Here is a 26,524-nt window from a genome sequence, read left to right as displayed (position 1 = left end):
TTTCCGTTCCTGATGGTATCAGCTAGTTCTTGAATTTCTCTTTCATTATTTTTCATTCTTTGTTTTTTCTCTTCTTCCTTCTGATTTATTTCTAGACTTCTGTCTTCGATATCACTGTTCCTTTCCTCCATTTGGTTGACTCTATTTCCTAAGTTTGCTATTTCATTTTTAAACTCTTGCAGTGTGTTTTTTTTATTTCCAGAAGTTCTATTTGGTTCCTTTTGAGGGTGTCAGTCTCCTTACTCTGCTCATCTACTTGTTTTTTTCAATTCCTGAAATTGTTGATTTGAGCTGTTTTAGATTTCATTGAGTTTTTTCAAAAGTACCATCCTGAATTCTCTGTCATTTAAGTCCCATATTTCTATGTCTGTAAGCTTATTTTCTGGAGATTTTGATCTTTCTTTCTGAGATGCCTTGCCACCTTGGTTGTTTTTGGTGTTTAATGGACTGTTCCTGCGACTGGGCATTAATGGAATTGTATCTGTTGTTTTTCCAGAAAGAAGATTTATTTTTTAAGTGTCTCTCCTTAGCCTGCTGCTAAGGCGCTTTTCTTTTGGTTTCCACTAGGTGGCATCTAAGCCTCTTGGATCCCTGCTTTATATAAAGCCTGAATGTCATTTTTATTTTCTTGTATATATTTAATCACACTTGCTACTCCTTTTTTCAGTCCCTGTTAGTGTTAGCAACTGTTTCAGTAGTGTTTGCTTAGATTCTTCTGGGGCTCTGCAGTGATCAGTCTCAGAGGGTATGCGGGGAGGAGCTCTCTGGGTTGAGGGTTGGGGACTGTGGCTCAGCCTTGATTTTTTCAACCGGGTCCAATAAAAATCGATTGTTGTTTCTTTGCTGTCCCATCCTGCTTCTCTGCTTTCTGCCCTGATTACTGGGCCCTGATGCTGGCTGCTCGAAATTCTGGCACTTCCAGGCAGGCTGATCAGGGAAGTTGCCTCTCCTTCACCTTCTCCTGAAAGGAACTCCAGTAACTATGAGAGGCAGTTTCTTTATTTCTTCCATTCCAATGCTCGACATCCGGGGTCCTGACCTCTAGTAGCTCTCATGCACAGATCTCACATTCAGATGTGCTGGTGTGCAGTTTGGGTGTTTTTTGTTGAGTTTTACATGTTCAGCTTATTGTTGTTTCAAGGAGAGAGATTTGAGGATGTCTCTCACTCTGCCATGTTTCTAGACAATTTCTTTCAAAAACAAAAATTTATTTTCCCCATATGCAAACATCACATGTGTTCATTGTAAAAAAGTACAGACAATACAGAAATCGTAATGAAGAAAATAAAAACTTTCCATAAGCCCTTCATTCTGTTATCATGTTGCTATATATCCCCCCTGCCCTTTACCAGATATCAACATATTTACATATACATACACACACATACACTATATACATCGTACTATTCATACTATTTAGTAGCCTGATGTTTTTCATTTGATGCATTATAAATATTTCCCATGCTATTACATGGTCTTCTGAAACATGATTTACTGGCAATGTAATCCTGTATTATTTATAATATCATTAGTTATTTAATTAATCTCTTTGGTTTTAAATGTTATAATGAATATCCTTGTAGTTTGGTGCACAATCATAGTTAATTCATAGAAATTGAATAATTGGCTAAATGGGTAAGCCAAATTTTTAAATATTTTTTTGAAAAATGGTGTCACGTTGCCTTCCCAAAAGGTGATATTTTTATATTCTCATCACTAGTCTATGAGAGTACCAATTTTCCTGCATTCCGATCAACACTAAAGATTTTTAATTCTCTGATAGCAATTTGAACTTGTAGACTATTCTGCATTACATTATAGTTCTTTTATACTTGTATTACTTTCAACTCCTACTTTAGTAGCCATCTAGATTTTAACATCTACAGCGGCTATCACAGGGCCTTATGCATGCTAGGCATTCAGGAAATGTTGACTAAATTGAATTGAGTCAGAGTCATAGTGAAGATCTCCCATGTTCTTGAGATAGCCTGTCCACCACTACTCCATTTCCATATGCAAACTAGAGTTACATGACTAAGGGAAATGAAAAAGAAAAGGGTCATACCACTGAGGAGCAGAATCCAATCCCATTACAGTTTTTAAACTAATACTCCAACTTTTAATCCTGCCATTGGGATAGCTTCTGCCTCAAAATTTTAACAACAGCTTCTTAGAAAGGTAGCTATATGTATGACATAGGTATATAATGCAAATTGCTTGGTCTAACTAAAAAAAAAAACTGGTCATGACATTTTTAGGTGCAAAGGGACAGCTGGTTTAGAGACCTCAGCAAGTCTGGAATAAATTTATCTGTGGCTTGTTTTCTTGCAGCAGTACATTTGTTCGGCCTGACTTGGCAGTTGCAACCAGTTGAAGGACAGCTCTATGAAAATGGAGTTAGCAAAGGCAACAGAGGGACCGAATCCATGGATACTACTTACTTTCCAATTGGAGGAAAAGTTTCCGATAAATCAGAAAAAAAAGGTACAGTGATCAAAGTGATGGATTGATTATTGATTACTCTTCTTCTAATTTGTCATTAGAACCAAATCTTGGATGGGTTAACTTCATATTAAATTTCATGATCACTTGAAAGAAGTACTTTACATGGACAGAATAAATACATGTAAGTGCCTTGTGAAAGCAAATTTTCCTTTCTCTAGTGCCTTGAGTATAAACCAATTAAACTTTTCAAATATGTTGGCAATTTTGAAAATAAATAAATATTTCCCAGATGAAAATTTCAATACAATAGAAATTGCATTTCACCTATAACTACCCTGAAGCAACATGGGATTTTGATTAAATTCTCTGTGTTCAAGTCTAGCATTTATATATAACATTTTACGAAGGTTATGTGGAAATTTCTTCAGTTTATAATAAGAAACAAACTTTTATGCTTAATATAAGGGTGAATGTTTATGTCAATGTGGGAATATGAATCTTTTTCTAGTTAAGGAACATGAATTCTTCCTAGTTGGGCAAAGAAAAGCACTTTGAGCACTGAATTGTGAAATTTAAAATACATAAGCTTGAACTACCTGACTTATTTACAATAAATGCCACAGTACCAGCACTCCCAACATCTTATTCACATTGAATGATCTTAGTCTTAGTATATAAGCTTTGAAAATAGCTGGAAGTTTGTATTATAATGTCTCTTGAAATAGAATTTCATATAGAGGGACTTAAACCATGTTCAATTTAAAAAGTAGGAAGTGAAAAAAATGTATAGCTAGCACTATCCTAAATATTTTTAGATTATATATAAACAGATGAATGAATGAGTGAATGAATGACCCAAACCCTATCTTCAAAAAGTTTACAATTTCTATATGGATACTTAAAAAATTTTATTTTGGTAATTAGTTATAAATAAGATATTTTGTTTTATAGTCCTTTGGGTTACTACTCCTTACTTGTGTTCCTAGTTTCTTTTGGGGCGCGGGTCATTTGCAGATTTTGTTCTTTTTTTATTTTTGTTTGCTTTTGAAAAAGTAACTTTGCTTTGGTCTATGCTTCAGTAAATATTAATGCTTAGGGTTCAGGAAAACATTATGGTTTATTTTAGTTTTCAATTCATAATGTAGTTTGCTTTATGTTCTCATTTAGAAATGTTGTTTCTAGCCTGGGCTGACCTTTCCTAGCAAATTTACTGTTGCTGCTGAGAGGGGCTGAGAGTAGTACAAGGGCCACAGATGGCAGAGGAAGAGGTCTGAATACACTCAGACTTGGAATTTTTCTCCCTTACCTTCTATGCTACTATTAGATTCCTTCATATGTGCAAGTATAAGAACCATCATTTGGTATCATATGCCTATGGGTTTCTTGCCAGTCGCACTGAAAATCATGAATTATCTGAGGAAAATGAAACATGCAAGATAGCAGAAGGTTATCACATAGTTGTGAAGGGGTTCAGAATAGGCTCCCCAAGATGCCCCACTTTTGCATGTGGATCAATTTGAGGTGAAGGCAGTTAGGCCCTGCAGGCTCAAGAGAAACTTTTCTCTCTCTCTCAAAGAATTTTAATTTGAGGCCTTGCCGATAATAAAAGTTATTAGCAGAAATAACTTTTTATGCCCTATCTATAGAGCAGGGCAAACTTCTAATTACTGAGCATCTGTTCTTCTTATCGTCTTGTGAATTACCCTTCTTCCCTCTGAAGCTTCAGTGCATCTTACCTTATTCTTTAGCTTGGAATGTCTTATATACTTTTCCCCTTTCTATCTCTGAACCTCTTATGTATGTGGAGTCTCATATATATGTATATAATTAAATTTAATTATTTTCTCTTGTTAATCTGTGTCATGTAGACTTAATTATAAACCAACCAAAAGAACCTAGAAGGGTAGAGTAAAATTTCTTCCTCTCCCAAAAGTTGTCATCAGAGCATATTCATTTCTGTACTTTAATTCAGATCTCTATAATTCTTTTCCACAAAGTAGCTTGATGATGACGAAATTTATTAAACAATTACCATATAGCAAGAATTGCTCTAGAAACTTAACATGTATTATATCATGAAGGTAACTTTATGGTTCCCATTTTCCAAAAAAGAAACAGAGGCACCAAGAGGTTAAGTAACTTGCCCAAGTTCACAGAGCTAGAAACTGGTAGTCTGATTTCAGAGCCTTGTCTCTTAACTTCTACACTACACTGAAATCTACACAGAAAATGTGTGTGAAAACCATAAAAGATACTTTACACAATGAAAGCAAACCCCTAGAGTCTATTCATGAGATATTTTAGAGAAATTCTGTGCATATATATTTTAAAGTATTATGACAATTTTCATAAATAAAAAATGTTTTCGTCTCTGCTCAGTTATAACAACAGAGCCAAACCAATTTCAATTTAATATTTTACTAAAAAAAAATTATTGAGTTGATGTCATATATACTGAGTTGTTGTGTTAAATTAACTTTCTATGGAAATCTGAGTAAAATTTATAGCTGCACCTTATACTTCTGCTATGTTAGGTCATTACTGCATATTACTTACCAAGTAAAAGCATAGCTCTTCTTTTATAATGCCATGAATATAATACTAAGCCAAACCTTGCAAAAGATATAATATGGTGTAACACTCTTTTCAAATGACCTGATGTCTCCTTTTATGATTTTCTAGTATCATGAATCCCATAAATACAGTTCCAGACGCTTGTCTTAGTGATGCTGTATGCATTAAAATGTGAAACTGAAAGCCAGATAATTTAATTCTTTTTACACTGTTTTCCTTAGTCTCCTAGAGGATTAGGTATTATAACACTGTAGTTAAGAACCTGGACTCTGGAGTCTGACAGATCTGGCTTTGAATACTAACTCCGTTATTTACTGGCTCTCCAGCTCAGGCAATAAATTGACACAACCTCCTTGAACCAGTGTCCTCATCTGTAACATAAGGATGATAATAATAGTACCTGTCTTATATGGGGGTCATGAGGATTAAGTGAGACATAGAAGTAGAAGTGAAGCAGAAGTGGAGCATATAGCACAATGTCAGGCACATTGTTTAACTTAGAAGTAATTATTATTGGGCCAAATGATTGGAAACTTACCTTGAGTTTATTAGGCACTGCAGATCCTACTTTCAAACTGGAATCAACTTTTCCATGAATGATGGTCTTCTGGGATTTAAATGTTTTCTCTCTTTAAAATATGATGTCTCTACTTACCAATTTAACACATTATTATTCTTTTTCTTTTTTTTTATTTTTCCTTTATTTTTTATTAAAAATTATTGAGGTTACACTGATTAACAAATAAGTTTCAAGTGTATCATTCAACAGAAAGTTGTTTTATATATATTGCGTTGTGTGTTCACCACCCAGAGTTATATTACTTTCTGTCACCAAATATTTGACCCTTTTTACCCCCATCTCCCTCTTCCTACTCACTTTTCCCTATGGTAACAGTATCCACTGTCCGTGTATATGAGTCTCTGTTTGCTTGTCATGTTCGATTGTTGTTTTCGGTTTTATATCACACATATGAGTGATATCAAGTGGTTTTCAACTATATCTCTCTGACTAATTTTGCTTAGCATGAATATCTCAGGATCCACCCATGTTGTTGAAAATGGAAGTACTTCATTCTTATCATTGAGTAATATCCCATTGTATATATGTACCATCTCTTCTTTATCCAGTCATCTATCATAGGACACTTTGGTTGCTTCTATGTCTTGGCCACCAGTGTTATGTGAATAATACTGCTGTGAACATCGGGGTGCATATATCTTTGCAGATACATGTTTTCAGCTTTTGTGGGTAAATAACCAGAAGAAGGATTGCTGGATCACATGGTAACTCACTTCTTAATTTTTTGAGGAAACGTCATACTGTTTTTCATAGCGATTGTACCAGTTTGCATTCCCCCCAGCAGTGTATGAGGGTTCCTTTTTCCCCATAACTAACCTCTCCAACACTTGTTATTACTTGTCCTGTTGATGATAGCCATTCTAACAAGTGTGAGGTGGTATCTCATTGTAGTTTTGATTTGCATTTCCCTAATGGTTAGTGAAATAGGTCATCTTTTCATATGTCTGTTGGCCTTTTGTATATCTTCTTGGGAGAAGTATCTGTTCAGGTCCTTTGCCCATTTTTTAATTGGATGTGTTGTTGTTGTTGTTGTTGTTGAGTTGTATGAGTTCATTGTATATTTTGCATATTAGGCCCTTATCAGAGGTGTTGTTTGCAAATATAATATCCCATTCGATGGCTGACTCTTTGCCTTGTTGACAGTTTCTTTTGCTTTGCAGAAGCTTTTTAGTTTGATGTAGTCCCACTCATTTATTTTTGCTTTTACTTCCCTTGCCTTTGAGGTCAAATTCATAAAATCCTCTCTAGGTTCAAGGTACATGAGTTTAGTGCCTATGTTTTCTTCTGTACGATTTACTGTTTCATGTCTTATATTCAGGTCCTTAATTCATTTTGAGTTAATTTTGGTGTATGATAAGAGACAACAATCTAGTTTCATTCTTTGCATGTGGCTTTCCAGTTTTCCCAGCATTACTTATTGAAGAGACTTTCCTTTCTCCATTGTATATTTTTTGCCCTTTGTCAAAAATTATTTGCCCATATACACAGGAATCTATTTCTGAACTCTCAATTCTGTTTCACTGGTTTGAGTGTCTTTTTTTTTCTGCCAATAGCATGCTGTTTAGATTACTGTCACTTTTAAGTATAATTTTAAGTCATACAGAGTGATACCTCTGGACTTGTTCCTTTTTTTTCTAAGGATTGCTTTAGCTATTCAGGGTCTTCTGAGCTTCCATACAAATCTGATGATTTTTTTTGTTCTATTTCTTTAAAGAATGCCATTGGGATTTTTATAGGGATTGCATAAAATCTGTATATTGCTTTAGGTAATAAGGTCATTTTAACTATGTTGGTTCTTCCAATCCAAGAACATGGAATATCTTTCCATTTCTTTGTGTCTTCTTCAATTTTTTTAATAGTGTCTTACAGTTTTGAGTGTATAGGTCCTTCACATGCAAGATAGGTTTATTCCTAGGTATTTTATTCTTTTGTGGCAATTGCAAAAGGAATTGTTTCCTTTTTTTTTTGTAATTTCTTCTTTTGAAAGTTTATTATAAGAGTATAGGAACACTGTAGATTTTTTGAACATTGATTTTTTTGTATCCTGAAACTTTACTGTATTTGCTCATTATTTCTAATAGTGCTTTAGTGGCATCTTTAGGGTTTTTTTATATAGAGAATCATGTCATCCGCAAAACAAAATGACAACTTGATTTCTTCATTCCCTATTTGGATGCTTTTTATTTCTTTCTCTTACCTGATTGCTTTTGCTAGGACTTCCAAAGTTATAGTAAAAACTAGTGGTAATAGTGGACACCCTTATCTAGTTCTTGATCTTAGAGGGAAGGCTTTTAATTTTTCAACATTAAATATTATGTTAGCTGAGGGTTTGTCATATATGGTCTTTATTATGTTGAGACACTTTCCTTCTTATTTTAAGTGTTTTAATCATAAATGGATGCTGTATCTTTTCAAAGACTTTTTCTGCATCTTTTGATAGAATCATATGATTTTCATTCTATTTTGTATACATGGTATATCAAATTAATCAATTGGCATATGTTAAACCATCCCTGTGCCCCTGAGATGAAGCCCACTTAATCAAGGGCAGCCCAATGACCCAGCTGCTGATATTTGTAGCAAGTGATTTGGGGAAGCTTTTCCTTATTGGGACACTCATTGGCCCAGTAACCTGGTCGACAGCAGATGGCGCACTTGGATGAGTTCTTCACCTTTGGAAGTGAGGTACTTGTGGACCCGGGCTGTGATTGGCCTTGAAGGGCCACTTATATTTGAGTATGCCTAGATTCTTTCCTTATTTCCTTCTCCTGAGCCTAGGCTACCAACACCTGGTGACAGCTATAGAAGACTTGTAGTTGCTGTGGTTATCATTTCATCTAAAGTGGTTCTAGGTTCCTGAACAACCTTTTGGAGCTTCTGCTTAATGTCAGGAGCTGATTAAGTTAGGAATCTGTCTTTCAAAATGATTTGGTCCTCATAAGAGCTTAGGTCTAAGTTAGTGTATTTAATGAGGGCTCCCTGAAGCCTCTCTAAAAAGGCAGTAAGGTTTTCTCCTGTGCCTTGGGTAATTGCTGTTACTTTTTATAGCTAATGACTTTTTGTTGTCTTGCCTTAAACCCAGCCTTGATGCATCTAATGAAATGATCTCTTTCCCATTTCTCAGTAGGGCTGTTATAGTCTCATCCAGGATCTACAGGTGGTACAGCTGTTTCCCCTATGGGGTATTTGGGATCAGACAGATGGAGGCCATTGGCACATTTTCTTGTCTCCCATAAAATTCTTTCCTGTTCAGTGTCTGATAAATACTGCTCCAGAGTAATCATTGTGTCCTTCAAAGTTCATAAACAAACGTAATATGTTGGAAAGCATCGATAAACCCATCGGGGTTATCAGAATAGCTTCCTATGTCTGTTTTAATCTGCTTAAGTTTTATAAGTGAAAACGATTTGTAGACAAGTTGGGGTTGATTTCTCCCCTGGGAGCTTCTACCAGAGGGCAAACTTTTTGAGGAGATAAAGAGGAAGCTTTAGGCAGTAGGAGTGATTTTCTCGGATACGGAGAAAATGTTGGGTGGGTAGAAGAGGTTAGTTGAAGGAATAGAAGGAGCTGACGATTCAGCCAGGGGAGGTTCAGAAAGGAGGGACCTACTAGTGTGTATTAAAGTAAGAGTGGTTAATTTGCATTCTTGTAAGAGGGCATTGTTTTCCTGGAGCAAGAAAAAGACTTGGATATAAGGTATCTCCATTTACCCTGCCATTTATAATAAAGATCTAATTGGAGTATGATGCTATAATCAATGCTCCCATTAATTAGTTATTTCCCCATTTGGGAGCTTATCCTGTGGCCATACAGTGTTGCAAAATGAAATAAGTCTCCATTTGTTCAGAATCTATGGGTCAAATTGCGTCCAATGGGTTAGAATACAAGCCAGAGGATTTTTGGACTATATAGATGACTGTTTTACCATCTGAAAAGGAAAACAAACAAAGTACAAGTCAAAGAGCCCACCATCTCAGGGTCATGACTTAGGAGCCTGGCATTCCAGAGCTCAGGAGTTAGAGGCAGTTGTCTCCACCAGCTAACATTAGGCAGTGGGCTACAGCGAGTGCTATGTAGTTGCACCAAGTTCTTGCACCAGAGCATGAGAAAGGAAACAGGGTCTTACTGCACAGAGCAGATCTCCATGGAAGAGGCTGTTGATATTGCAGGCAGAGGACTTAATTAAGGAGCAGAAGATGACTGTAAAGTGCCAGGTCAAAGATGGTAATGGTGAGAATGAGATTTTTATCTGTATTAATGTCCCTAATCCCAGTAGAAAATGAGAAGAAGATTCGGAGAATAAAACAAATGGGTAGGAGAGGCGGAAAGATTAGAGGGACCTCTAGCCAAGAGGAATGAGGCCAACGCCTTACTGAACCTGTCCCCAAATGCTTTTCGTGGATTTAATTTCCCAATGGGAAGGAAAGGAATGATCCAAGTCATGGCACCAAAAATTTTTACCAATTGGGAACAATCTGAATCCATCGTTGCCCCAGTGGCGCTTAGGCGACTTTCCTTCTTTCCGCTGACACAGTAAAGAATTACAGAACAGCAAAATTTAAGATAAGTAAGACTTATTAAAGTATGTTTCGAGAGAAATGGGCTACACCAGAGATGGCTAAAGCCCCATAAATTTGAGAAGTAAACTTTATATTGTGGTTGTGATGGGGGTTACAGAAATGGTGCTAGATAATTGGTATGTGAAGTCATTTTGATTGACATTTTGCTGTTATATAAACCTTTTGTCTACAGCCCATGCAGTTAGCCAGAATTCAGTCTGTTATAATTAGATTCATTAACTTCCGGGCATATGTATAATATTATAATGATGGTATAATGAGTCTGAGGTCAAGGAATGACAGTGTATGTACTAACTGAGCAGACATTTGTGGCTGACCTAAACTAGTGATGATTTTGTGATTTTTTATTTCCTTGTATTTCAGGATGTAAGGATATTTTTAACTGCAAAATGGGAGTTTCTAGAAGGTGTTAAGGGAGGTCTCTGGATTGGGCCTTCATTCCTCCGTCGCTCATGCCTACCTGCCTAACATTACATTTCATACCACAGATCTAGGTTCAGCAAGCACTCACCCTTCCCTCAAACTCAAAGCAGAACACACACACTCACACACACACATACACACACATACATGTAAGTACCCTTGGGAACTGAAAGTTAAACAACAGCACAAAATGTTCTTTTTATGACCTCCTTTCATTGTAGACTTAGTTGGAGGGGCGTGTGAGTGTGCGCTTTGCTTATTTTTGGCTTTTTTTTTTTTTACCTGTAGCATAGTTACATTGGAGGCAATTTATGCAATGGCACTTGTGGATCTTGAATAAGTGGTTGAATTCTAAATTTACTTGTATTTATTTCACAGACCTAGTCAGTAGGTAAAAATTCATTCATTTTGTGGTAGTGTACCACAAGTAAAGAACTGCACATACCCAACCTAAGTAATCATTGTGCTTTCATACGGAACAGCATCCTACAGGATCATTCTGTGGTTCTTCAATACTGACTCATAGGACATGTGGATATTAAAATGCATTCAGCTGCCTTTTGAGTCAACCTGTAGTTTCAGTGTCTTTTACTTAAAGAATATTAGAGCCCAAGACATTGTATTAGAATTGGGAATGATTCATATAAGCACAACAAACCATGAATAAAATAGTAGTAATGCATGAACAAAGACAATATTGGATCCTAACATTATTATTTTTAAACATTGATGGAAAATTATAAGAAATGTGTCCTATAAAGCTATATTGATGTCTTTCTAACACAAATTTTCAGGGGGCTCTGCTAGAGTACTGTAGCTTGTTTTCAACTATATTGAATCACTTTATCAATATACTTCAGTTTTAACAAAAGCTTTTCTAAAGCATACTGGAGACCTGACTTCTAAAGCAGATTTATGGAAAGGTTTCACTATGCTAAAAGGCAAACTTACTTGTGGCATAAAAAAAAAATCATGTTAAATGTTCTTGGCTGTATATGTTTAATGTTTCATTCTTATTTCATTTTAATCTTCATTTTACTTCTTTTAAAAAATGATTACACACCTTTCTTGTGATACCATAAGAAATGCATCTGCTTTATGGTCCCTCTATCCCAATGGTCTACATCTGACAGGTCACTATTAGGGTGTGCTATAGTGCTGCCGGAAGGTTTCTTGTCTTATTCCACAAGAAAGAATTCAAGGGTAAAACAAATGGTGGAGAGTGTGGAGGCCCCGTGACCAGATTTTTGTCCTATGCCCCAGGAAAAATTCGAAGGCAAGACAAACAGCAAGCAGGAAAACACAAAATTTATTAATGCAAAAGTACACACTCAAGGACTCAAGGGGAGGAGAGTGTGGGCTTATGAGAGAGAGAGAGAGAGAGAGAGAGAGAGAGAGAGAGAGAGAGAGAGAGAGAAAGAGAGAGAGAGAGAGAGAGAGAGGAGAGAGCGCGCGCATACAAGAGCAAGATGGCTGGGTTATTAACTTTTTGTTTTCCCTGGAGGTGGAGCCCAGGAAAACATGGTGCTGACATAGCCTTGTCTCCTGCCAGTAGGCAGAGAGCTTGGTTTCCCACTTTTCCTTCCTCATATGGTGTTTCTAGAACTGTCATGACATCAGGTGCATTATGGGAGTTGCAAAATTTGCAGTGCGGATGAGGTTATAATGATATTATAATTAGCCAAAAGTCATAACTTAGCCAAAGATGGTGTCTAGGCTGGAAAAGGCTGTTTTCGGCTTATCCCCATTGCTGGGGCTAAAACAGAAGGCGATCTGAAGAAAGGGAAAGCTTCCAGAGCCATATCCTAGAGGGAGAAGAGGTTTCCCTGCACTACTTGTCCTGCCTCATAAGACCCCTGAGAGATTTCAGACTCATAATCATACAGAGTGTTGAAGTACTGGAGATGAAGCTTCTGTAACTACTTCTTGCTGTAACAGAGCATAGTCCCTACCTGAAAAGCTCTGCCTGCTTACATAGGGGATCAAGATTTTCCTCCAGGATGGTCTCTGTTGAAGAAATTGGTGTAAATGCCTGCAGCAGGATCATCTTTACATGGAACCATTGTGATCTGGAGGAGACAGATTTAATGAGAATGTTAAAGATGCATGGGCCAAAGATTAGAAGTAGAACTAAAGTTATTAGGAGCCCTAATCGGGGAAAGAACTAAATGATAGAAGGTAGAGTTCTTTATAGCCTGCCAGATAGAATCAGCTGTTGTATTCCCTTTAGCAGACTCATGTAGCCATTTGGCCTGGTTATAAATTTCTTTAATGTTTTCCTCTACTTGGCCAGTGGTATTAATGTAAGTGCAGCAAATCTCATTAATAACTGTGCATACACCTCCCTGTTTTCTGCCACATATAAAGTGAAAGACTTTTTTAGATTAGGGAGTCCAAGAGCTGTTGCTTCAGTCAAGATCTACTGAAGAGTCTGGAAGGCTCTCTGTACTCCCCAGTTCCAATCTAATGACTCTAAATTAGGTCCTTTTGTTGCCTCATAAAGGGGCTTTGCTATTAGCTCAATCCTGAGGATCCAAATCCTGCAAAATCCTGCCATTCCTAAGAAGACCCTTAGGTGTTTATTCATTTGGGGAGCAGCCAGGTTGAGGATGGCTTTCTTTCAGTCTATAGAGAGGGACTGAGACTCATGAATGAGATAATAGCCTAAATACTTAACAGTCAGAGAGGAGATTTGGACCTTAGATGAAGATACCTACTTGCCCCTTTTCCACAGAAAATTGAGGAATAAGATGGTATTAGTATCAGTATCTTGTTTAGTAGGGCTACAAATTAAAATGTCATCGACATATTGGAGTTCCTCAGGGTTGTTGGACTTCCCAAAGATTTTGTCCTAGAGTCTACCCTCAAAAGTGGGGACCATGCTGAAACCCTTGTGGAAGGACAGTCCAGATGTACTGAGTAGTTTCATAAGTGTCAGGATCTGTCCACTCAAGGGCAAACCATGGTTGTCTTTCAGGGTGAAGGGAAATGCAGAAAAATGCATCCTTAAGGTCTAACAATGTAAACCATTTTGCATCTGGAGGCACCTGAGTTAAAAGAGTATAAGGATTTGGGACTATAGGGTGAAGGGAAATTACAGTCTCATTATTAGCCCTTAGATCCTGGACCATATGATATTCTTCAGATGGTTTCTTTATAGGTAAAATAAAAGTGTTGTAGGGGGACTGGCAGAGGATTATTAGTCCACGGCAGATTAATTTATTAACTAGGAGTTTTAGCCCCATTTGAGCTTCTGGCCTTAATGGATATTGGCATTTGCATAGATATCCTGCCATGTCCTATAGCCTGTTTTTTATAGGCGGAACTTGAGTGTCTTTTCCTGGCGTTCCCTGATCCCACACTACAGAGTTAACAGCTGATCTTATATGAGCCAGGATGAGATCTGCAGGAACCCAATTTGAGCCAAGGTCTGAGGCTAGAAGAAACATTAAATGGCTGGGCTCTCAGGAGGATTTAAAGAATTAGAAGTTTGTCCCAAGGGCCCATTAGATCCCTTCCCATTAAGAGGAGAGGGCATTCTGGCATAACTAAAAACTCCTGGGAAATTAGGTAGTTCTGGAGACAACAGCAGAGGGGTGGAGAGGAGTACCTCTGTTTAGATTAGCCATCTACTCCTGTGATGGTACAATCCTTAGAGGTTAAGGGCCCCACGTGATCTGTCAGTACTGAATAGGTAGCTCTTGTATCAACTAAAAAATTGATCTGTTTACCTGCTACATCAAGGGTCATCCAGGTTTCTTCTATAGTCATCACATGTCTCTCATGAGAAACCAGCAGGAACCCTGGGCCCCATTCAGTCCTCCTCGGAAAGAGCCATCATTGGTTTTGGAGCCAACCCTTCCCTTCAGACTTGAGGGCATTCCCTCTAGGACATGGCCAAGGAGCTCTTTTCTGGGGCAAGGGCACTGGTTGCTCCAGTGTCCCAGTGTTCCACAGTTAAAACAAGCCCCCTCCATGGCTGTAGGGGTTGTTTCTTTTGAGCGTCCTTTGTTTCCCATAGGGTGGCCCTGAGGTTGCAAGGCAGCACTGATGGCAACTGCCATCATTTGAGCCTGACGCTTAGCCTGTCTGGTCTCGCTCTGGGTCCTTTTTATCCTCCTCAGCCTGATCTCTATTGTTAAAGACTTCAAAGACCATGTCTAATAATTGAGCCATCGGAGTCTGAGGGCTATACTGAAGCTTTTGGTGTTTTCTCCTGATATCAGGAGCAGACTGTCTAATAAAGTGATGGCTGAGCAGAGACTGCCCCTTGGGGGAAGAGGGATCAGTATTGGTAAATCTCCGGAAAGCCTCAACTGGCCAACCCAGTAATAAGGTCGGATTTTCTCCCCAGTCTTGGGTCACCTCCTTGATCTTATCATAGCTGACAGGCTTGATTATGTACTTTTTCATTCCTTCAATTAAGCAAACTATCATATGATCTTTTTATTATTATTATTATTATGGCTCCTTCCCCTGCCTCATAATTCCAGTCAGCATCTTGACTTGGGACTCCAGTGGCTCCCACTGGTTGCCTATCTGGTTGAGTAGCAGCCATCTTATCTGCAGGTCCCGGGGCCTCTAGCCAAATTCATGTTTTTCCTCTGGGGTGCAGCAAGTAGATATGACTACTTAGATGTCCTTCCATGTCAGATCAAAGGTCATCGCTAAGGCCTGAAATTCATCAGTAAATCTACTCCAGTCCTCAGAGAAACTCCCCAGTTTGATTTTATACTGGGAGAGATCAGTCATAGAAAATAGGACATGGACACTGAGGGTTCCTGCTTCCTCATTTGCTACTTCCCTGAGCAGATAGAGTTTAGTGGACTCAGAGTGGTATGAAGCCCCTCTCCGGGTATGTCCTGTGGGGCTGGGTCCAGCTGCTGCTTCTGGCAAAGAGCGGTATATGAGGGTATAAAAAGAGGCTGATGTAAGAGAACTAGAGGAGGTAGTGGAAGGTGACTGAGAAGTCAATGGCCCTGAGTCTTCTCTCCCTCCTGCCTGGGCAATGGCAGCCTCAAAAGGAAAGGGTCATTGAGGAGGTCTATGCTATCTGGTGAGGGAGTAATGAAGGAGGATTGAGTGTAACAAATTTTACAGAAGCCTCACTTTACTGGGTCTTGATATAGGGCTATAAAGGCCTGGGCATAGAGGACCTCCAGCCTTTTTCTGCTCAGTCTACAAAAGAGGTCTAATTGTAAGATTGTTATAGTTTAAGGTCTCATTTTTGAGCCAAACCTCCTGATCCCTGGGTTTGTATTGAGGTCAGGCCATATTACAGAAGAAGACTAGCTTCTTTCACGGTATGCCATCTAATTTAAAAGCCTTGAAAATCTTTAGAATGCAGCCTAGAGATGAGTTTTCAGAAACAGATGAAGTATTCCCCATTGTGCCTGGAACAGGGGAAGAACTAGAACTAAGAGACTGGATTTCAAAGGTAAGGGTGTCCCCCAACCACTATCATCCAGACAAGAGACTAGGAGGCCAAGCTGAGTATTACAGCATCCTCCAACCATAGCTTGACCAACTGCTCCTGGGTGTCCCTGGGTTGGATCACCCTGGGAGGATTCGGAAGGATGGACTACCTTGGGCAGTCCAGAAAGTGTTGAGGCTTCAACCCCTGGTAGCTCCAGGGTTTCACAAAATAGGGAGGGTTCCAGACAAGGGAATACTGAGTGGGGGGCTGGAAGATGTGGGACTGAGCATAGAGGAGGCCAGCCTCCTCTTAAAGTGGGTCTCAGATTCATGGGTAATGGCCCGGAGTAAGGACTGGAGGGCTAGGACCTGGAGACAGTGTGGAGGTCCGGAGGCCCTTAGTAGACAAAAGTCGTATTCCTACCAGAGAATGAATCTTCCTAGCGAGGTCAATCTGTGCCCAATTCCAACTCTAGTCTGTCTGTGAATTTTGGGGACATTGAGGATTGCAGAGGGAATGGCGGGCAAGACACAGAATGATCTCATTGAGGATGAGGTAAGAACAATAGAGGTCTGGATAAGACCAGCGTGGAGACCAGGCAGGTTACAGAGAAGGTAGAACTTGGGACCATACAGTCACAAAGGAAGCATCAGGACCAGAGAAGTGGAAAAAAGCAGCAACAAAGAAATGGTCCCGAGAAGGTGTGGACAGGAGGCTGGTGCTAGAGAGGAGAGAGAGAAGGGAGGAAGCCATGACAAAGTAAGACCAGTCAAGGAAGACCAGAAAATAACCTTCTGGGAATGATTGTCGGAGATGAAGGGCAAGGGGTTAATGAGCGTGCTTTCATGGTGTACTTAGGTGCACGGACATTGTCTTGAGCTTGGGGAGGGGTAGATACCTAAAGCAGAACTACCCCAGTCCATGGCTAAATTATCCTCTCATGAGAGTCTTCTAGTGGCAAATGCTCTAATGGCTTTTAAGTGCTCAACTCATGCCATCAGTGTTACTGAGGTCATCCAGACATGGTCTTAGAAATAGAAGAAATGGAAAGGGCACAAAGAATCTGGTCACAACTCACCCCAAGATCAAGGTCGCTGTGGTGCCCAGTGATGATGATTTCCAAGTAAGTTTTTGTGTCTGGGTGGTCCAAAAAAAAAAAAAAAAAAAAAAAAAAAAAAAAGTTGTTGGGGCAATACAAATGGCTCAGATTACAAGGGTCCTCTGACCATATTCTTGCTTATTCCACAAGAAAGAATTCAAAGGCAAGACGAACAGCAAGCAGAAAAGTGCAAAATTTATTAAAGTGAAAGTATACACTCAAGGGTAGGTGTGCGGGCTTACTAGAGAGAAAGCAAAGGCAAGATGGTTGGATTTTGAACTTTTTGTTTTCCCTGGAGGCAGAGCCTGGAAAAACATGGTGCTGGTATAGCCTTGTTATCTCCTCCCAGTGGTCATAAAACTTAGGTTCCCACTTTTTCTTCCTCATATGGTGTTTCTGTAACTGTCATGGCATCAGGTGTATGATGAGAGTGGCAGTATTTGCAATGTGGATAAGATTATAATGATATTATAATTAGCCAAAGATCATGCCTTCACCAAGGATGGTATCTAGTCTGGAAAAAATGGTCTGGGTTTATTTCCACTGCCGGGGCTAAAACATGGAGAAGTATGAAGACAGAAAAAAAATTCTGGAGCCATATTCTGGAGGGAGATGGGGTTTCCTTGCACTATCTGTCCTGCTTCAATAGCATGGCATATTTAACCTCCTGACTAGTCCTTCAAAAGCTAGGAGATCTTACCATAACACCATTTTAACATCTTATTTTTTGGAAAAACCAATCTATTATAGAAATTTATCAGCCATGTATATGTGTAATTCTGTTGAGAATCCATTTATATCTTTCAGACTGTATTACTTTCAAACATTTACTAGCCTTTTTTATGAGGTCAAAGGTAATTCTAGTACATAAAATTTACTTTTGAGTATAAAGTCCTCGAGTTCCTGGATTTAATGACCATGTCTACATTTCCCCTGTGTATAACTTTGGCAATCCTATAGGTAATAATTACATATCCTTTCTTAGCCTTCATCTTTCTAATATTAATAGCCTTAGTTTTTTTTTTTCCGTACTCTTCTTGCAGCTACTATTTTCATGTAGCAATCGTAGTTATCTTTTCTGTTTCTATTATATATCCTACTGAAGGCATCTTGATCAGAACCATGCACAGATCCCATCTTCACATTGCCAGTGGGTTAGATAGAGGGAAGAATAAAAGTAAAACTTTGGATCACAAGATAAATGATTTTTTTACCACCTCATTAAAATAATATCAAAGGAAAAAAATGAAATATTAGTTTTCAGAAATGTAGAAGCTTATCATTTTTAATGCTATATCAGTCAGGGTGCTATTTTAATTATGCTAAGTACTTTGGAAAGTTAACAAATAAAGCAGAAGATATAGCTTGTGACCTTGAGAAAGTTCCCATTAAATAAGAGAGATGGAAAAGCATGCCTGTGTACACACAACATGAAAAATAAGATGCAACTGTTGTACAGAAATAGAAATAAGATGGCTAAGTGATTAAGTGGCTTAAAAAGAAAGAAGATGAAAACACGACTGTTATTATAGAAGTAGTTTTGACTGGGCCTTGAGAAACAAGAAAAATCAATAATAGTTAACCTTAAAGAGTGCATATTTAGGAGAATGGAATAATAGAGTGGTAAGGACGAATGCAGATGGTAATAGCCTAAGTGGTAAACAGATAGTGAAGCAATAGAGGCAGCAGATAGAGACAAGTTAGCAAGGAAAAGATGGAGATAAATGTATGATAGTTAGATGATAAGGCAGTTGGGTCATTTTATTCTTTTTTCCCTTTTTTTTCACAAAAAGAGAGGCTTGCGCTTATTTGAAAATAATGAAGAAGAAACAAATAGAAAGGGAGACATAGAGGATATTAGTAAGAAAGGGGTTTGTGAAGGAATAAAAGTCTCTGGGCAGGAGAGAAGAGGAGAGGAGGGAGGATCCTCAGAGATAAACTGGGAAACCAAATAATATTGCACACTAACTATTAAAGTGGCATTTTGATATTGAGGAAATCAGAGGTAGGCGTTCAAAAAGAGGGCACAATAAATATTCAGTAAATGTTACCATCTTTCATGATTATTATTAATATTGTTATTATTACTGTCTAATATGTTTTGCTTGTCAGGAGAAGTTTTAATTTGATATTATTGGAGATTTTCTGGGTTATAAAAAGGTAGAAATCGAAGTCTTATAGTAATATGACAACCCATGAGACCTGGTTTTTATGCCAGCCACTTCTTTTTACTGAGGCCTGGAACAAGAAGATATACAATCCTCTCAGCTATGGGTAGGTGGGTCATAATATAATTGTTTTTACTAAATGTCCAGTAAGCTTTTACAATTTTTCACCCACTCCCCACAACCATCTCTCATGTGGCAAGCCTCAAAATATTCCCTGTATCTATGAGTTTGATTCTGTTTTGTTTGCTTGTTTATTTTGTTCTTGATATTCTACATGTAAATGAAATCATATGGCACTTGTCTTTCTCTGTCTGACTTTTCCACTCAAAATAATACCCTCTAGGTCCATCCATGTTGTTGCAGATGGCAAAATAAATAAAATAGATATATATAATAGATATATAATAGATATATATAATAGATATATAGCTATTGCCATTTTATTATTCATATTTTTATCTTTATTTTTTTCTTCATTTTAAAGAAGTCCCTCTAATACTTCTTGTAATACTGGCTTGGTGATGACGAACTCCTTTAGCTTTTTCTTGTCCGGGAATCTCTTTGTTCTTCAATCCTAAATGATAGCTTTGCTGAGTAAAGTAATCTTGGTTGTAGGTCCTCGCTTTTCATCACAGACTATTTTGTGCCAATCCCTTCTGGCCTGCCAAATTTCTGTTGAGAAATCAGCTGACAGTCTTATGGGAGCTCCCTTGTAGACAACTAACTGTTTTTCTCTTGCTGCTTTTAAGATTCTCTCTTTGTCTTTAACATTTGGAATTTTAATTTAGATATGTTTTGGTGGGGGCCTCTTTGGGTTCATTTTGTTTGGACATCTCTGTGCTTCCTGGGCTTGTATGTCTATTTCTTCACCAGGTTGGGGAAGTTTTCCATCATTATTTCTGCAAATATGTTTTCAATTCTTCTCTCTCTCTCTTTTTCTGGTACCCCTATAATGAAAATCTTGGTATGCTTGATATTGTCCCAGAGGCCTCTTAAACTATCCTTATTTATCTGGATTCTTTCTCCTTGTGGCTTTTCTGCTTGGGTGTTTTCCGCTACCTTATCTTCTAAATAGCTGATTCATTCCTCTGCTTGATTTAATCTACTGTTAATTCCTCCTAAGATATCCTTCATTTAAGTTATTGTGTTCTTCATTTCTAAGTAGTTCTTTTATGTTTTCTATCTCTATTTTTATGTTTTTTTCCTTGTTAAAGTTGTCTCTGAGTTCATCTACTCTTCCCCTAAGTTCATTGAACATCTTGATAACCAGTGTTTTGAACTCTGCATCTGATAGATTGCTCATCTCCATTTTGTTGAGTTCTTTTTCTGGAATTTGGCTCTATTCTTTCATTTGGGACATGTTTCTTTGTTTCCCCATTCTGGCTATTTCCCCGTGTTTCTATGCATTAGGTAGGGCTGCTGTGTCTTCCAGTCTTATGTAGTAGGCATTCTATTGGGCCTAGTGGCATAGTCTTCCTGGTCACCTGAGCTGGGTGCTCCAGGCCATGTTCCTTATAAGGGTCGTGTGTGCCCTCCTGTTGTATTTGAGCCTTGGTTGCTATTTGCACATCAATGGGATGGATTGGCCCTTGGTCTGGTTGGTTGTAAGGATTGACCAGTGAGGGGCTGACTCTATGGAGCAGGATTCACTTTAGCAGGGCTATGGTACCTGACCAGTGTGACCTTTGGGTGTGTCATCCTTGGATGCAGCCCTGGGTGGTGCTCTTGCTCAGGTCGAAGTGGCCACTCAGTGTGCCGGCACCAGGACTTTCAAGGTGGGGCCCCATTGCAGGCCAAATCAGCTGGACCCTGTGCACTGCCTGGGATCACTTGGCAAGAGTCACCAAGCCATTCCCAGATGGCTGCCACTTATGCTGGGCTTAAAAGTGCCTCAAGAGGCCAAGCCAGGAACTGAGGCCACCTGCTGCTAGTGCCGGGCTTAAGGCTTCTCAGCAAGAGGTACGGGGCATGCAGAGGCCACGTGATGCTTGTTGGGGTTTGTGAACCTTTGAAAGATTTTAGGAAAGTCTGCATTATGAGACAAGACAGGCCTTTTGTATGGAAAAGCTACTGGAATTTACTTGGTTTGGCCTGCAAGTTCACATATAAGACTTCTTAATGTATTTTAGATACAAGTCCTTATCCTATATGATTTGCAGATATTTTTCCCATTCTGTGAGAGCAAAGACTGTTTGTCTCTTTATGGTGTCTTTTGAAGCACAAAATTTTTAATTTCAATAATGTCATATTTATGTGTTTTTTTTTTCTTTTGGTTTATGTGCTTTTGAAGTCATATCTAAGAAAGTATTGCCAAATCCAAGATCACAGAGATTTATGCCTATGTTTTCATCTGAGAATTTTTTAGATTTAGTCCTTAAGTTTAGATATTTGGTCTATTTTGAGTTAATTTTCATTTATAGTGTGAGGGAGTGGTTCAACTTTATTCTTTTGCTTTTGGATATCCAGTCGTCCAGTACCACTTGTTGAAAAGATTGTTCTTTCCTCTATTGAATTGTCTTGGTGCACTTGTTAAGGAAATTTATTGAACATAAATGTGATGTTTCATTGCTTGACTCTCAATTCTATTTCACTGATCTATATATCTATCATAATATCAGTACCACCTGTCTTAATTACTGTAGTTTTGTAATAAGTTTTGAAATCAGGAAGTGTGAGACCTTCAACTTTTTGTTTAATGATTCTTTTAGCTTTTCTGGGTCTCTTACATTTCCGTATGAATTTAGCTCAACTTCTCTATTTCTGCGAAATGGGAGTTGGAATTTTGATGGATATTGCATTCAATCTGTAGAACAATTTAGGAAGTATCCCCATCTTAACAATAGTAAATTTTTTCATCCATGGAAATGGATGTCTTTCTATTTATTTACGTCTTTAATTTATTTCAGTGAGTTTTGTGTTTCTCAGTGTACACATCTTACAATTCTTAAGTGTATCTCTAAGTTTTTTTTTTCTTTTTAACATTATAATGGAAATTGTTTTCTTAACTTCATGTTTGGATTTTTCATTGCATGTATCTATATTTATTCATTTCTTTGAAAATTATTTTTGCAAATGGCAATATTAGTTTTTAAGAAGGTATTTTATTCAATGGTGACCTATGACTCTGAATAAATGTTTGAATATATAACAATATGATGATAAATTTGAGTTTTATATCAATTCTAGTTTTCATCAAAGAAATTTTAAAAAGATTGTTTACTTCCTATATCATCAGTAATCTGCATGCTGAGATTCTATAGACATGATTGTTATTTCACTATGTGAGATTGTATATCAAGTCAGAAGAGCCTTAAATTTATTTGGAAAGTAATTTTTGTGAATACTGTTCTACTTAATTGTCAATAGACCACACCAGAAAAACTGGGAAACTTTAAAGTTTTTAGGGAAAGTGGAAGTTCTTGCAATGAAATTTAAAGAAACCCTTCTAAAAAAGGAATTATGCCTTTTAAATTAGACGTTCAACAAATAGATATACAGAGTCAAAATGCAAGTCAAAATTAGTCCAATAATTAAGAGTAGGACTTTAATAATGTCTGAGAAGATGTATGCAACACTAGATAATCTAGTGTTCTGGAATTTGAAGTCTTTCAGTGTCTGTACTTAACTGTTTATAGTTACCCAGTAATGTTTTTCTCAAGTGTAAGATTAGTTAATGAACTTTTCTACACAATCAGCTATCTATTAGTGTCAGTAAGACCAAGGGATTTTATTTCTATACATATTTTATTCACAGTTAATTCTCAAAAGTCTATGTGTGCAGATGGTTTCAATTCTTCCTCCCACCAAAACTTGTACACAAAATAAATTATCAACATGTAAATAAATTGTCAAGATTACTATTTTATTAATTCATACAAACAGTATTTGCCAACTGCCTACTATGTACAAGGCTCATTCTTCCTTTTTCATTCTCCTGCTTACTCTTGGCTTGTATAACAGATAGAAAAAGTATGTATAATACACAATCTGGAAAATCTGTCTTAAGAATTGAAAGTTGAATATATATTTTTCTTCAAAAGTTCATATAAGGAAAATTATACAGGGATACATAGGTGGAAGAAATAAGTTTCACTGTTCCCTTTTTATCTCTCGGCAGCTTTTGATCACATGGAATAGGGGTTGATTTTACCTCCCCATTTTTCTCCAAGCACTGATATTATAAATTTCACAAAGACTTGTTACTGTGAAACAATTATTATATTTGAAGGAACACAAAGAAGATGGTGCTTAAACCATGAAACACACACTAAGACTAATTCAGGTGAAAGATTATACCAAAATCATTTGATTATGTCTTTTGAAGATTTTGAACGTGCTATAGGATGAGGTAAAGGGCAAATATGATCTTAAGGCATGTTTCTTTTTCATTTCTTTGGACAACATTTCCCTTAGTTAAAGCAATACCTTCTTAGCTTAGATACCTTTTATGAATATTGCAAGTGTCCTTGAAAGACTACTAAGATTGTTGTTATGAACAATACCACAGCCTTTAACCCTATCATTTTTACACAAAGACCTGATATTATAATCTTTTTAATGACCATGTGTCAGTATCTTCTATAAATGTTCCACTGACTTTTGCACAGAATCGTTGGATGCAACATGTCTAGCTATATTAAGTACAAAAATAAATGTATATGTCCAAAATATAGTTGTTTACCCACTGTCTCATAAGGACCATGTTATTAATAATCATGTTATTAATATTCAGGTATGTGTCTGAGTCTAGATATAATAAAGCTTTGGTTTCTTTGATACAGCCACTGAACACAGTGTCTGTCACCAACTCCAGGCCTTTATATTTACCTTCCAAGTAGCTTGACCTTTTCCCCTTCAACTAAACTACCATCAATTAGTTTGCTATCCTTCAACATAACCTGTCTGCCATTGTTTTTTCCCACTCAGCAATTGATGCCTGTGTTGTAACCTACAAAGAGAGAATTTAGCTCAAACTAAATCTGCGGATATTGGTGAGACCAATAATTACAGTACTGCAAAGTTTAATATAATCCCTGGCTCTCTGCACTTCATCTTGGATTTGTGCAAGGAAGTATTCTGTTACTGGAGAATACAGTATTCCTGGGCCTTCTGATATGCTTCAGTAAAATAAGTGATTAAATATCAATCAAAACATGAATATTACAAAACTGTATCTTAGTGCTATATGTTAACTCTGCTGTTGCCAATCTGCAAATGAAGGATTCGAGTCAATATTAAGTTTGACCAAAGTTATTCCATTTACCTGTATTGATGCAGAATTTCCTCATAAAATCACATTACATACTGTTTTTCTGCACATAATTTCTTCCTCTTTAGTTTCCTAATTTGAGCTACATTAAGAAAAATAATGAAATAATACAGAAACTAATAATCCCTACATCATAATCCATAACTAATTTCGAGATAAGATAAAATGGAGCACACTATCTAGTGATATAGACTGCTAACAGGGAGATATCTTCCTTTCTGATGCACTTAGCTCTTAAAGGTTAGAGGCTGAGGAACTTTCCATCTGCAAAGCTGTGAGAATTTCTCTTCTCTAATACCAAATCACTGCAACTAGCTTGCTTTGCTGTTTTTATTTAAATTATAGTCCATATGTACATTCATGTTGTCATGTCTTTTTTCCTACCTTGTCTTAACTATGATGCAAGGTCTCAAAGGATAAGATTATCTTCTGTTAGAATTATTTATATAAAAGTCTTATGATTATATGCTTTGGATATTTAGTAATGCTAATAACCAGGAAACTCCAACAACATAACTTCATGAGTTTCTTTTAATTTAGTGAATAACATTTAAATAGCCTTAGTATGCAATATATGATGCTATAAAGTACAGAAGGAAGAGATAGTGTAGTATTTGGTAAGGCTCATGTATAAAGGTTAATGTTTATCTGCCAGTTTGCCTACTTTTTTTTTTAAAATGACGGTGTCTGTATTCATTAAAGGCTGTCCATAGCATCTTTAAAATAGTATTTGCTAAGCCTAAATCATTTTGAATTGTTTTATATTTATAATATAAATATAAATGATACATGTTAAAAAGTGGTAAAAGCCCCAAATAAGGATAGCAGTTGAACAAAGTGAACATTAAATTGAGAACAGAAGTGTCCACATAAACATGGTCTCTTAATTGCCTGCTCATTGAAGACATTTGTCATCTCCAGGACATTAAGAGTTAAGTGTATATTCAACCCTTTGGAGACCAAACTGTTCTGTCTCACATGGAAAAAACTAACTTTCAGTGAAAACTAAGGTCCTCACTTGGTCATTTATCATCTCAAAGGGCATATTTTATTATAAATGTTAATTCTACAAAATTATGTGTCCTGTAATACATAATTATGTCCAAAATTGCATTTGAAATCTATCATTAACAGTTAACAGTGAACATTCTTAAAATAGTTATTACTCTTAGCCTTAACACAAAAGCTAATAATTGTGGTATTTTAGGGAGTTAAAAGCTACAAGGCATTGGCCTCTGAATAGAGCCACTGCAGGTTTGTTTCTTAATGGGCTGTTAATTTTAAAGCAGGTGAATGCAAAGCGTGGAGACCACATGTGTTTTTAAACTGTTTGGTGTGGAGAAGGAGTTGATGGCTGAAAAATATAAAGGTGGAGTGAAATGAGGCCAGATTGAACTTCCCTTACTGAGGTGTAATCCACTTTGCTTAAAATCAGGGCAAACTTCTTGTACCCCTTTCCTCCCCACCACTGCATAACAAAGAATTCGTCAGAAATATATATGAAACTAGCACATCAGAAATCATTAGAAAAAAATAGTGAGAAATAATAAGGATCTCATTATCCAAACTCAACATCTTCCCACACAAAACAACTCCATCTAGGTTTTTTGTTTTTGCTACCAGCACTAAATCACGCAAACTCACAATCATGTTTTGAGCTTCCCTTAGCCCCCATACCTAAGTGATCTGTGCTTTTTCTGAGAACTTAGCCTCTCAATATGTGGGCTGTGGATCACTCGACACGGGTATTAATGAGAACTTGTTAGAAATATCAAGCCTTAGACCTACAGAATCATAATTTGCATTTTCATAAGACCCCCTTCTTATGCCCATTCAGGTTTGAGAAGCTCTGCTTTAGCATCTTCTTTTATATTGTCTTCTTTCTTTTTTCCTTTTTTTCTTTTCTTCCTGGGGAAATAATTTTTTATTATTAAATATAACTCTTTATATTATATTATATATATATATAT

The 26,524-nt window shown here is 37.2% G+C and overlaps 1 protein-coding gene across 3 annotated transcripts in view; it reads left to right on the top strand.

The window, feature by feature from the left end:
• TENM1 (teneurin transmembrane protein 1) overlaps window positions 1-26,524 on the top strand; it is a 756,077-nt gene that overhangs the window by 368,846 nt on the left and 360,707 nt on the right. For 2 of the 3 annotated variants that reach the window (XM_006916167.3, XM_006916166.3), the window contains exon 6: window positions 2,332-2,484. In XM_006916167.3, coding sequence (XP_006916229.1) covers window positions 2,332-2,484 — 153 coding nt within the window. The remainder of the gene's footprint in view (window positions 1-2,331; window positions 2,485-26,524) is intronic. The other variant, XM_006916168.3, reaches the window with a different exon arrangement.

This window comes from Pteropus alecto, unplaced genomic scaffold, assembly GCF_000325575.1.
Source record: "Pteropus alecto unplaced genomic scaffold, ASM32557v1 scaffold116, whole genome shotgun sequence".
NCBI classification, from domain to species: domain Eukaryota; kingdom Metazoa; phylum Chordata; class Mammalia; order Chiroptera; family Pteropodidae; genus Pteropus; species Pteropus alecto.
Note: the sequence above shows the minus strand (reverse complement) of the source record. Positions and strands in the feature narration are given on the sequence as shown.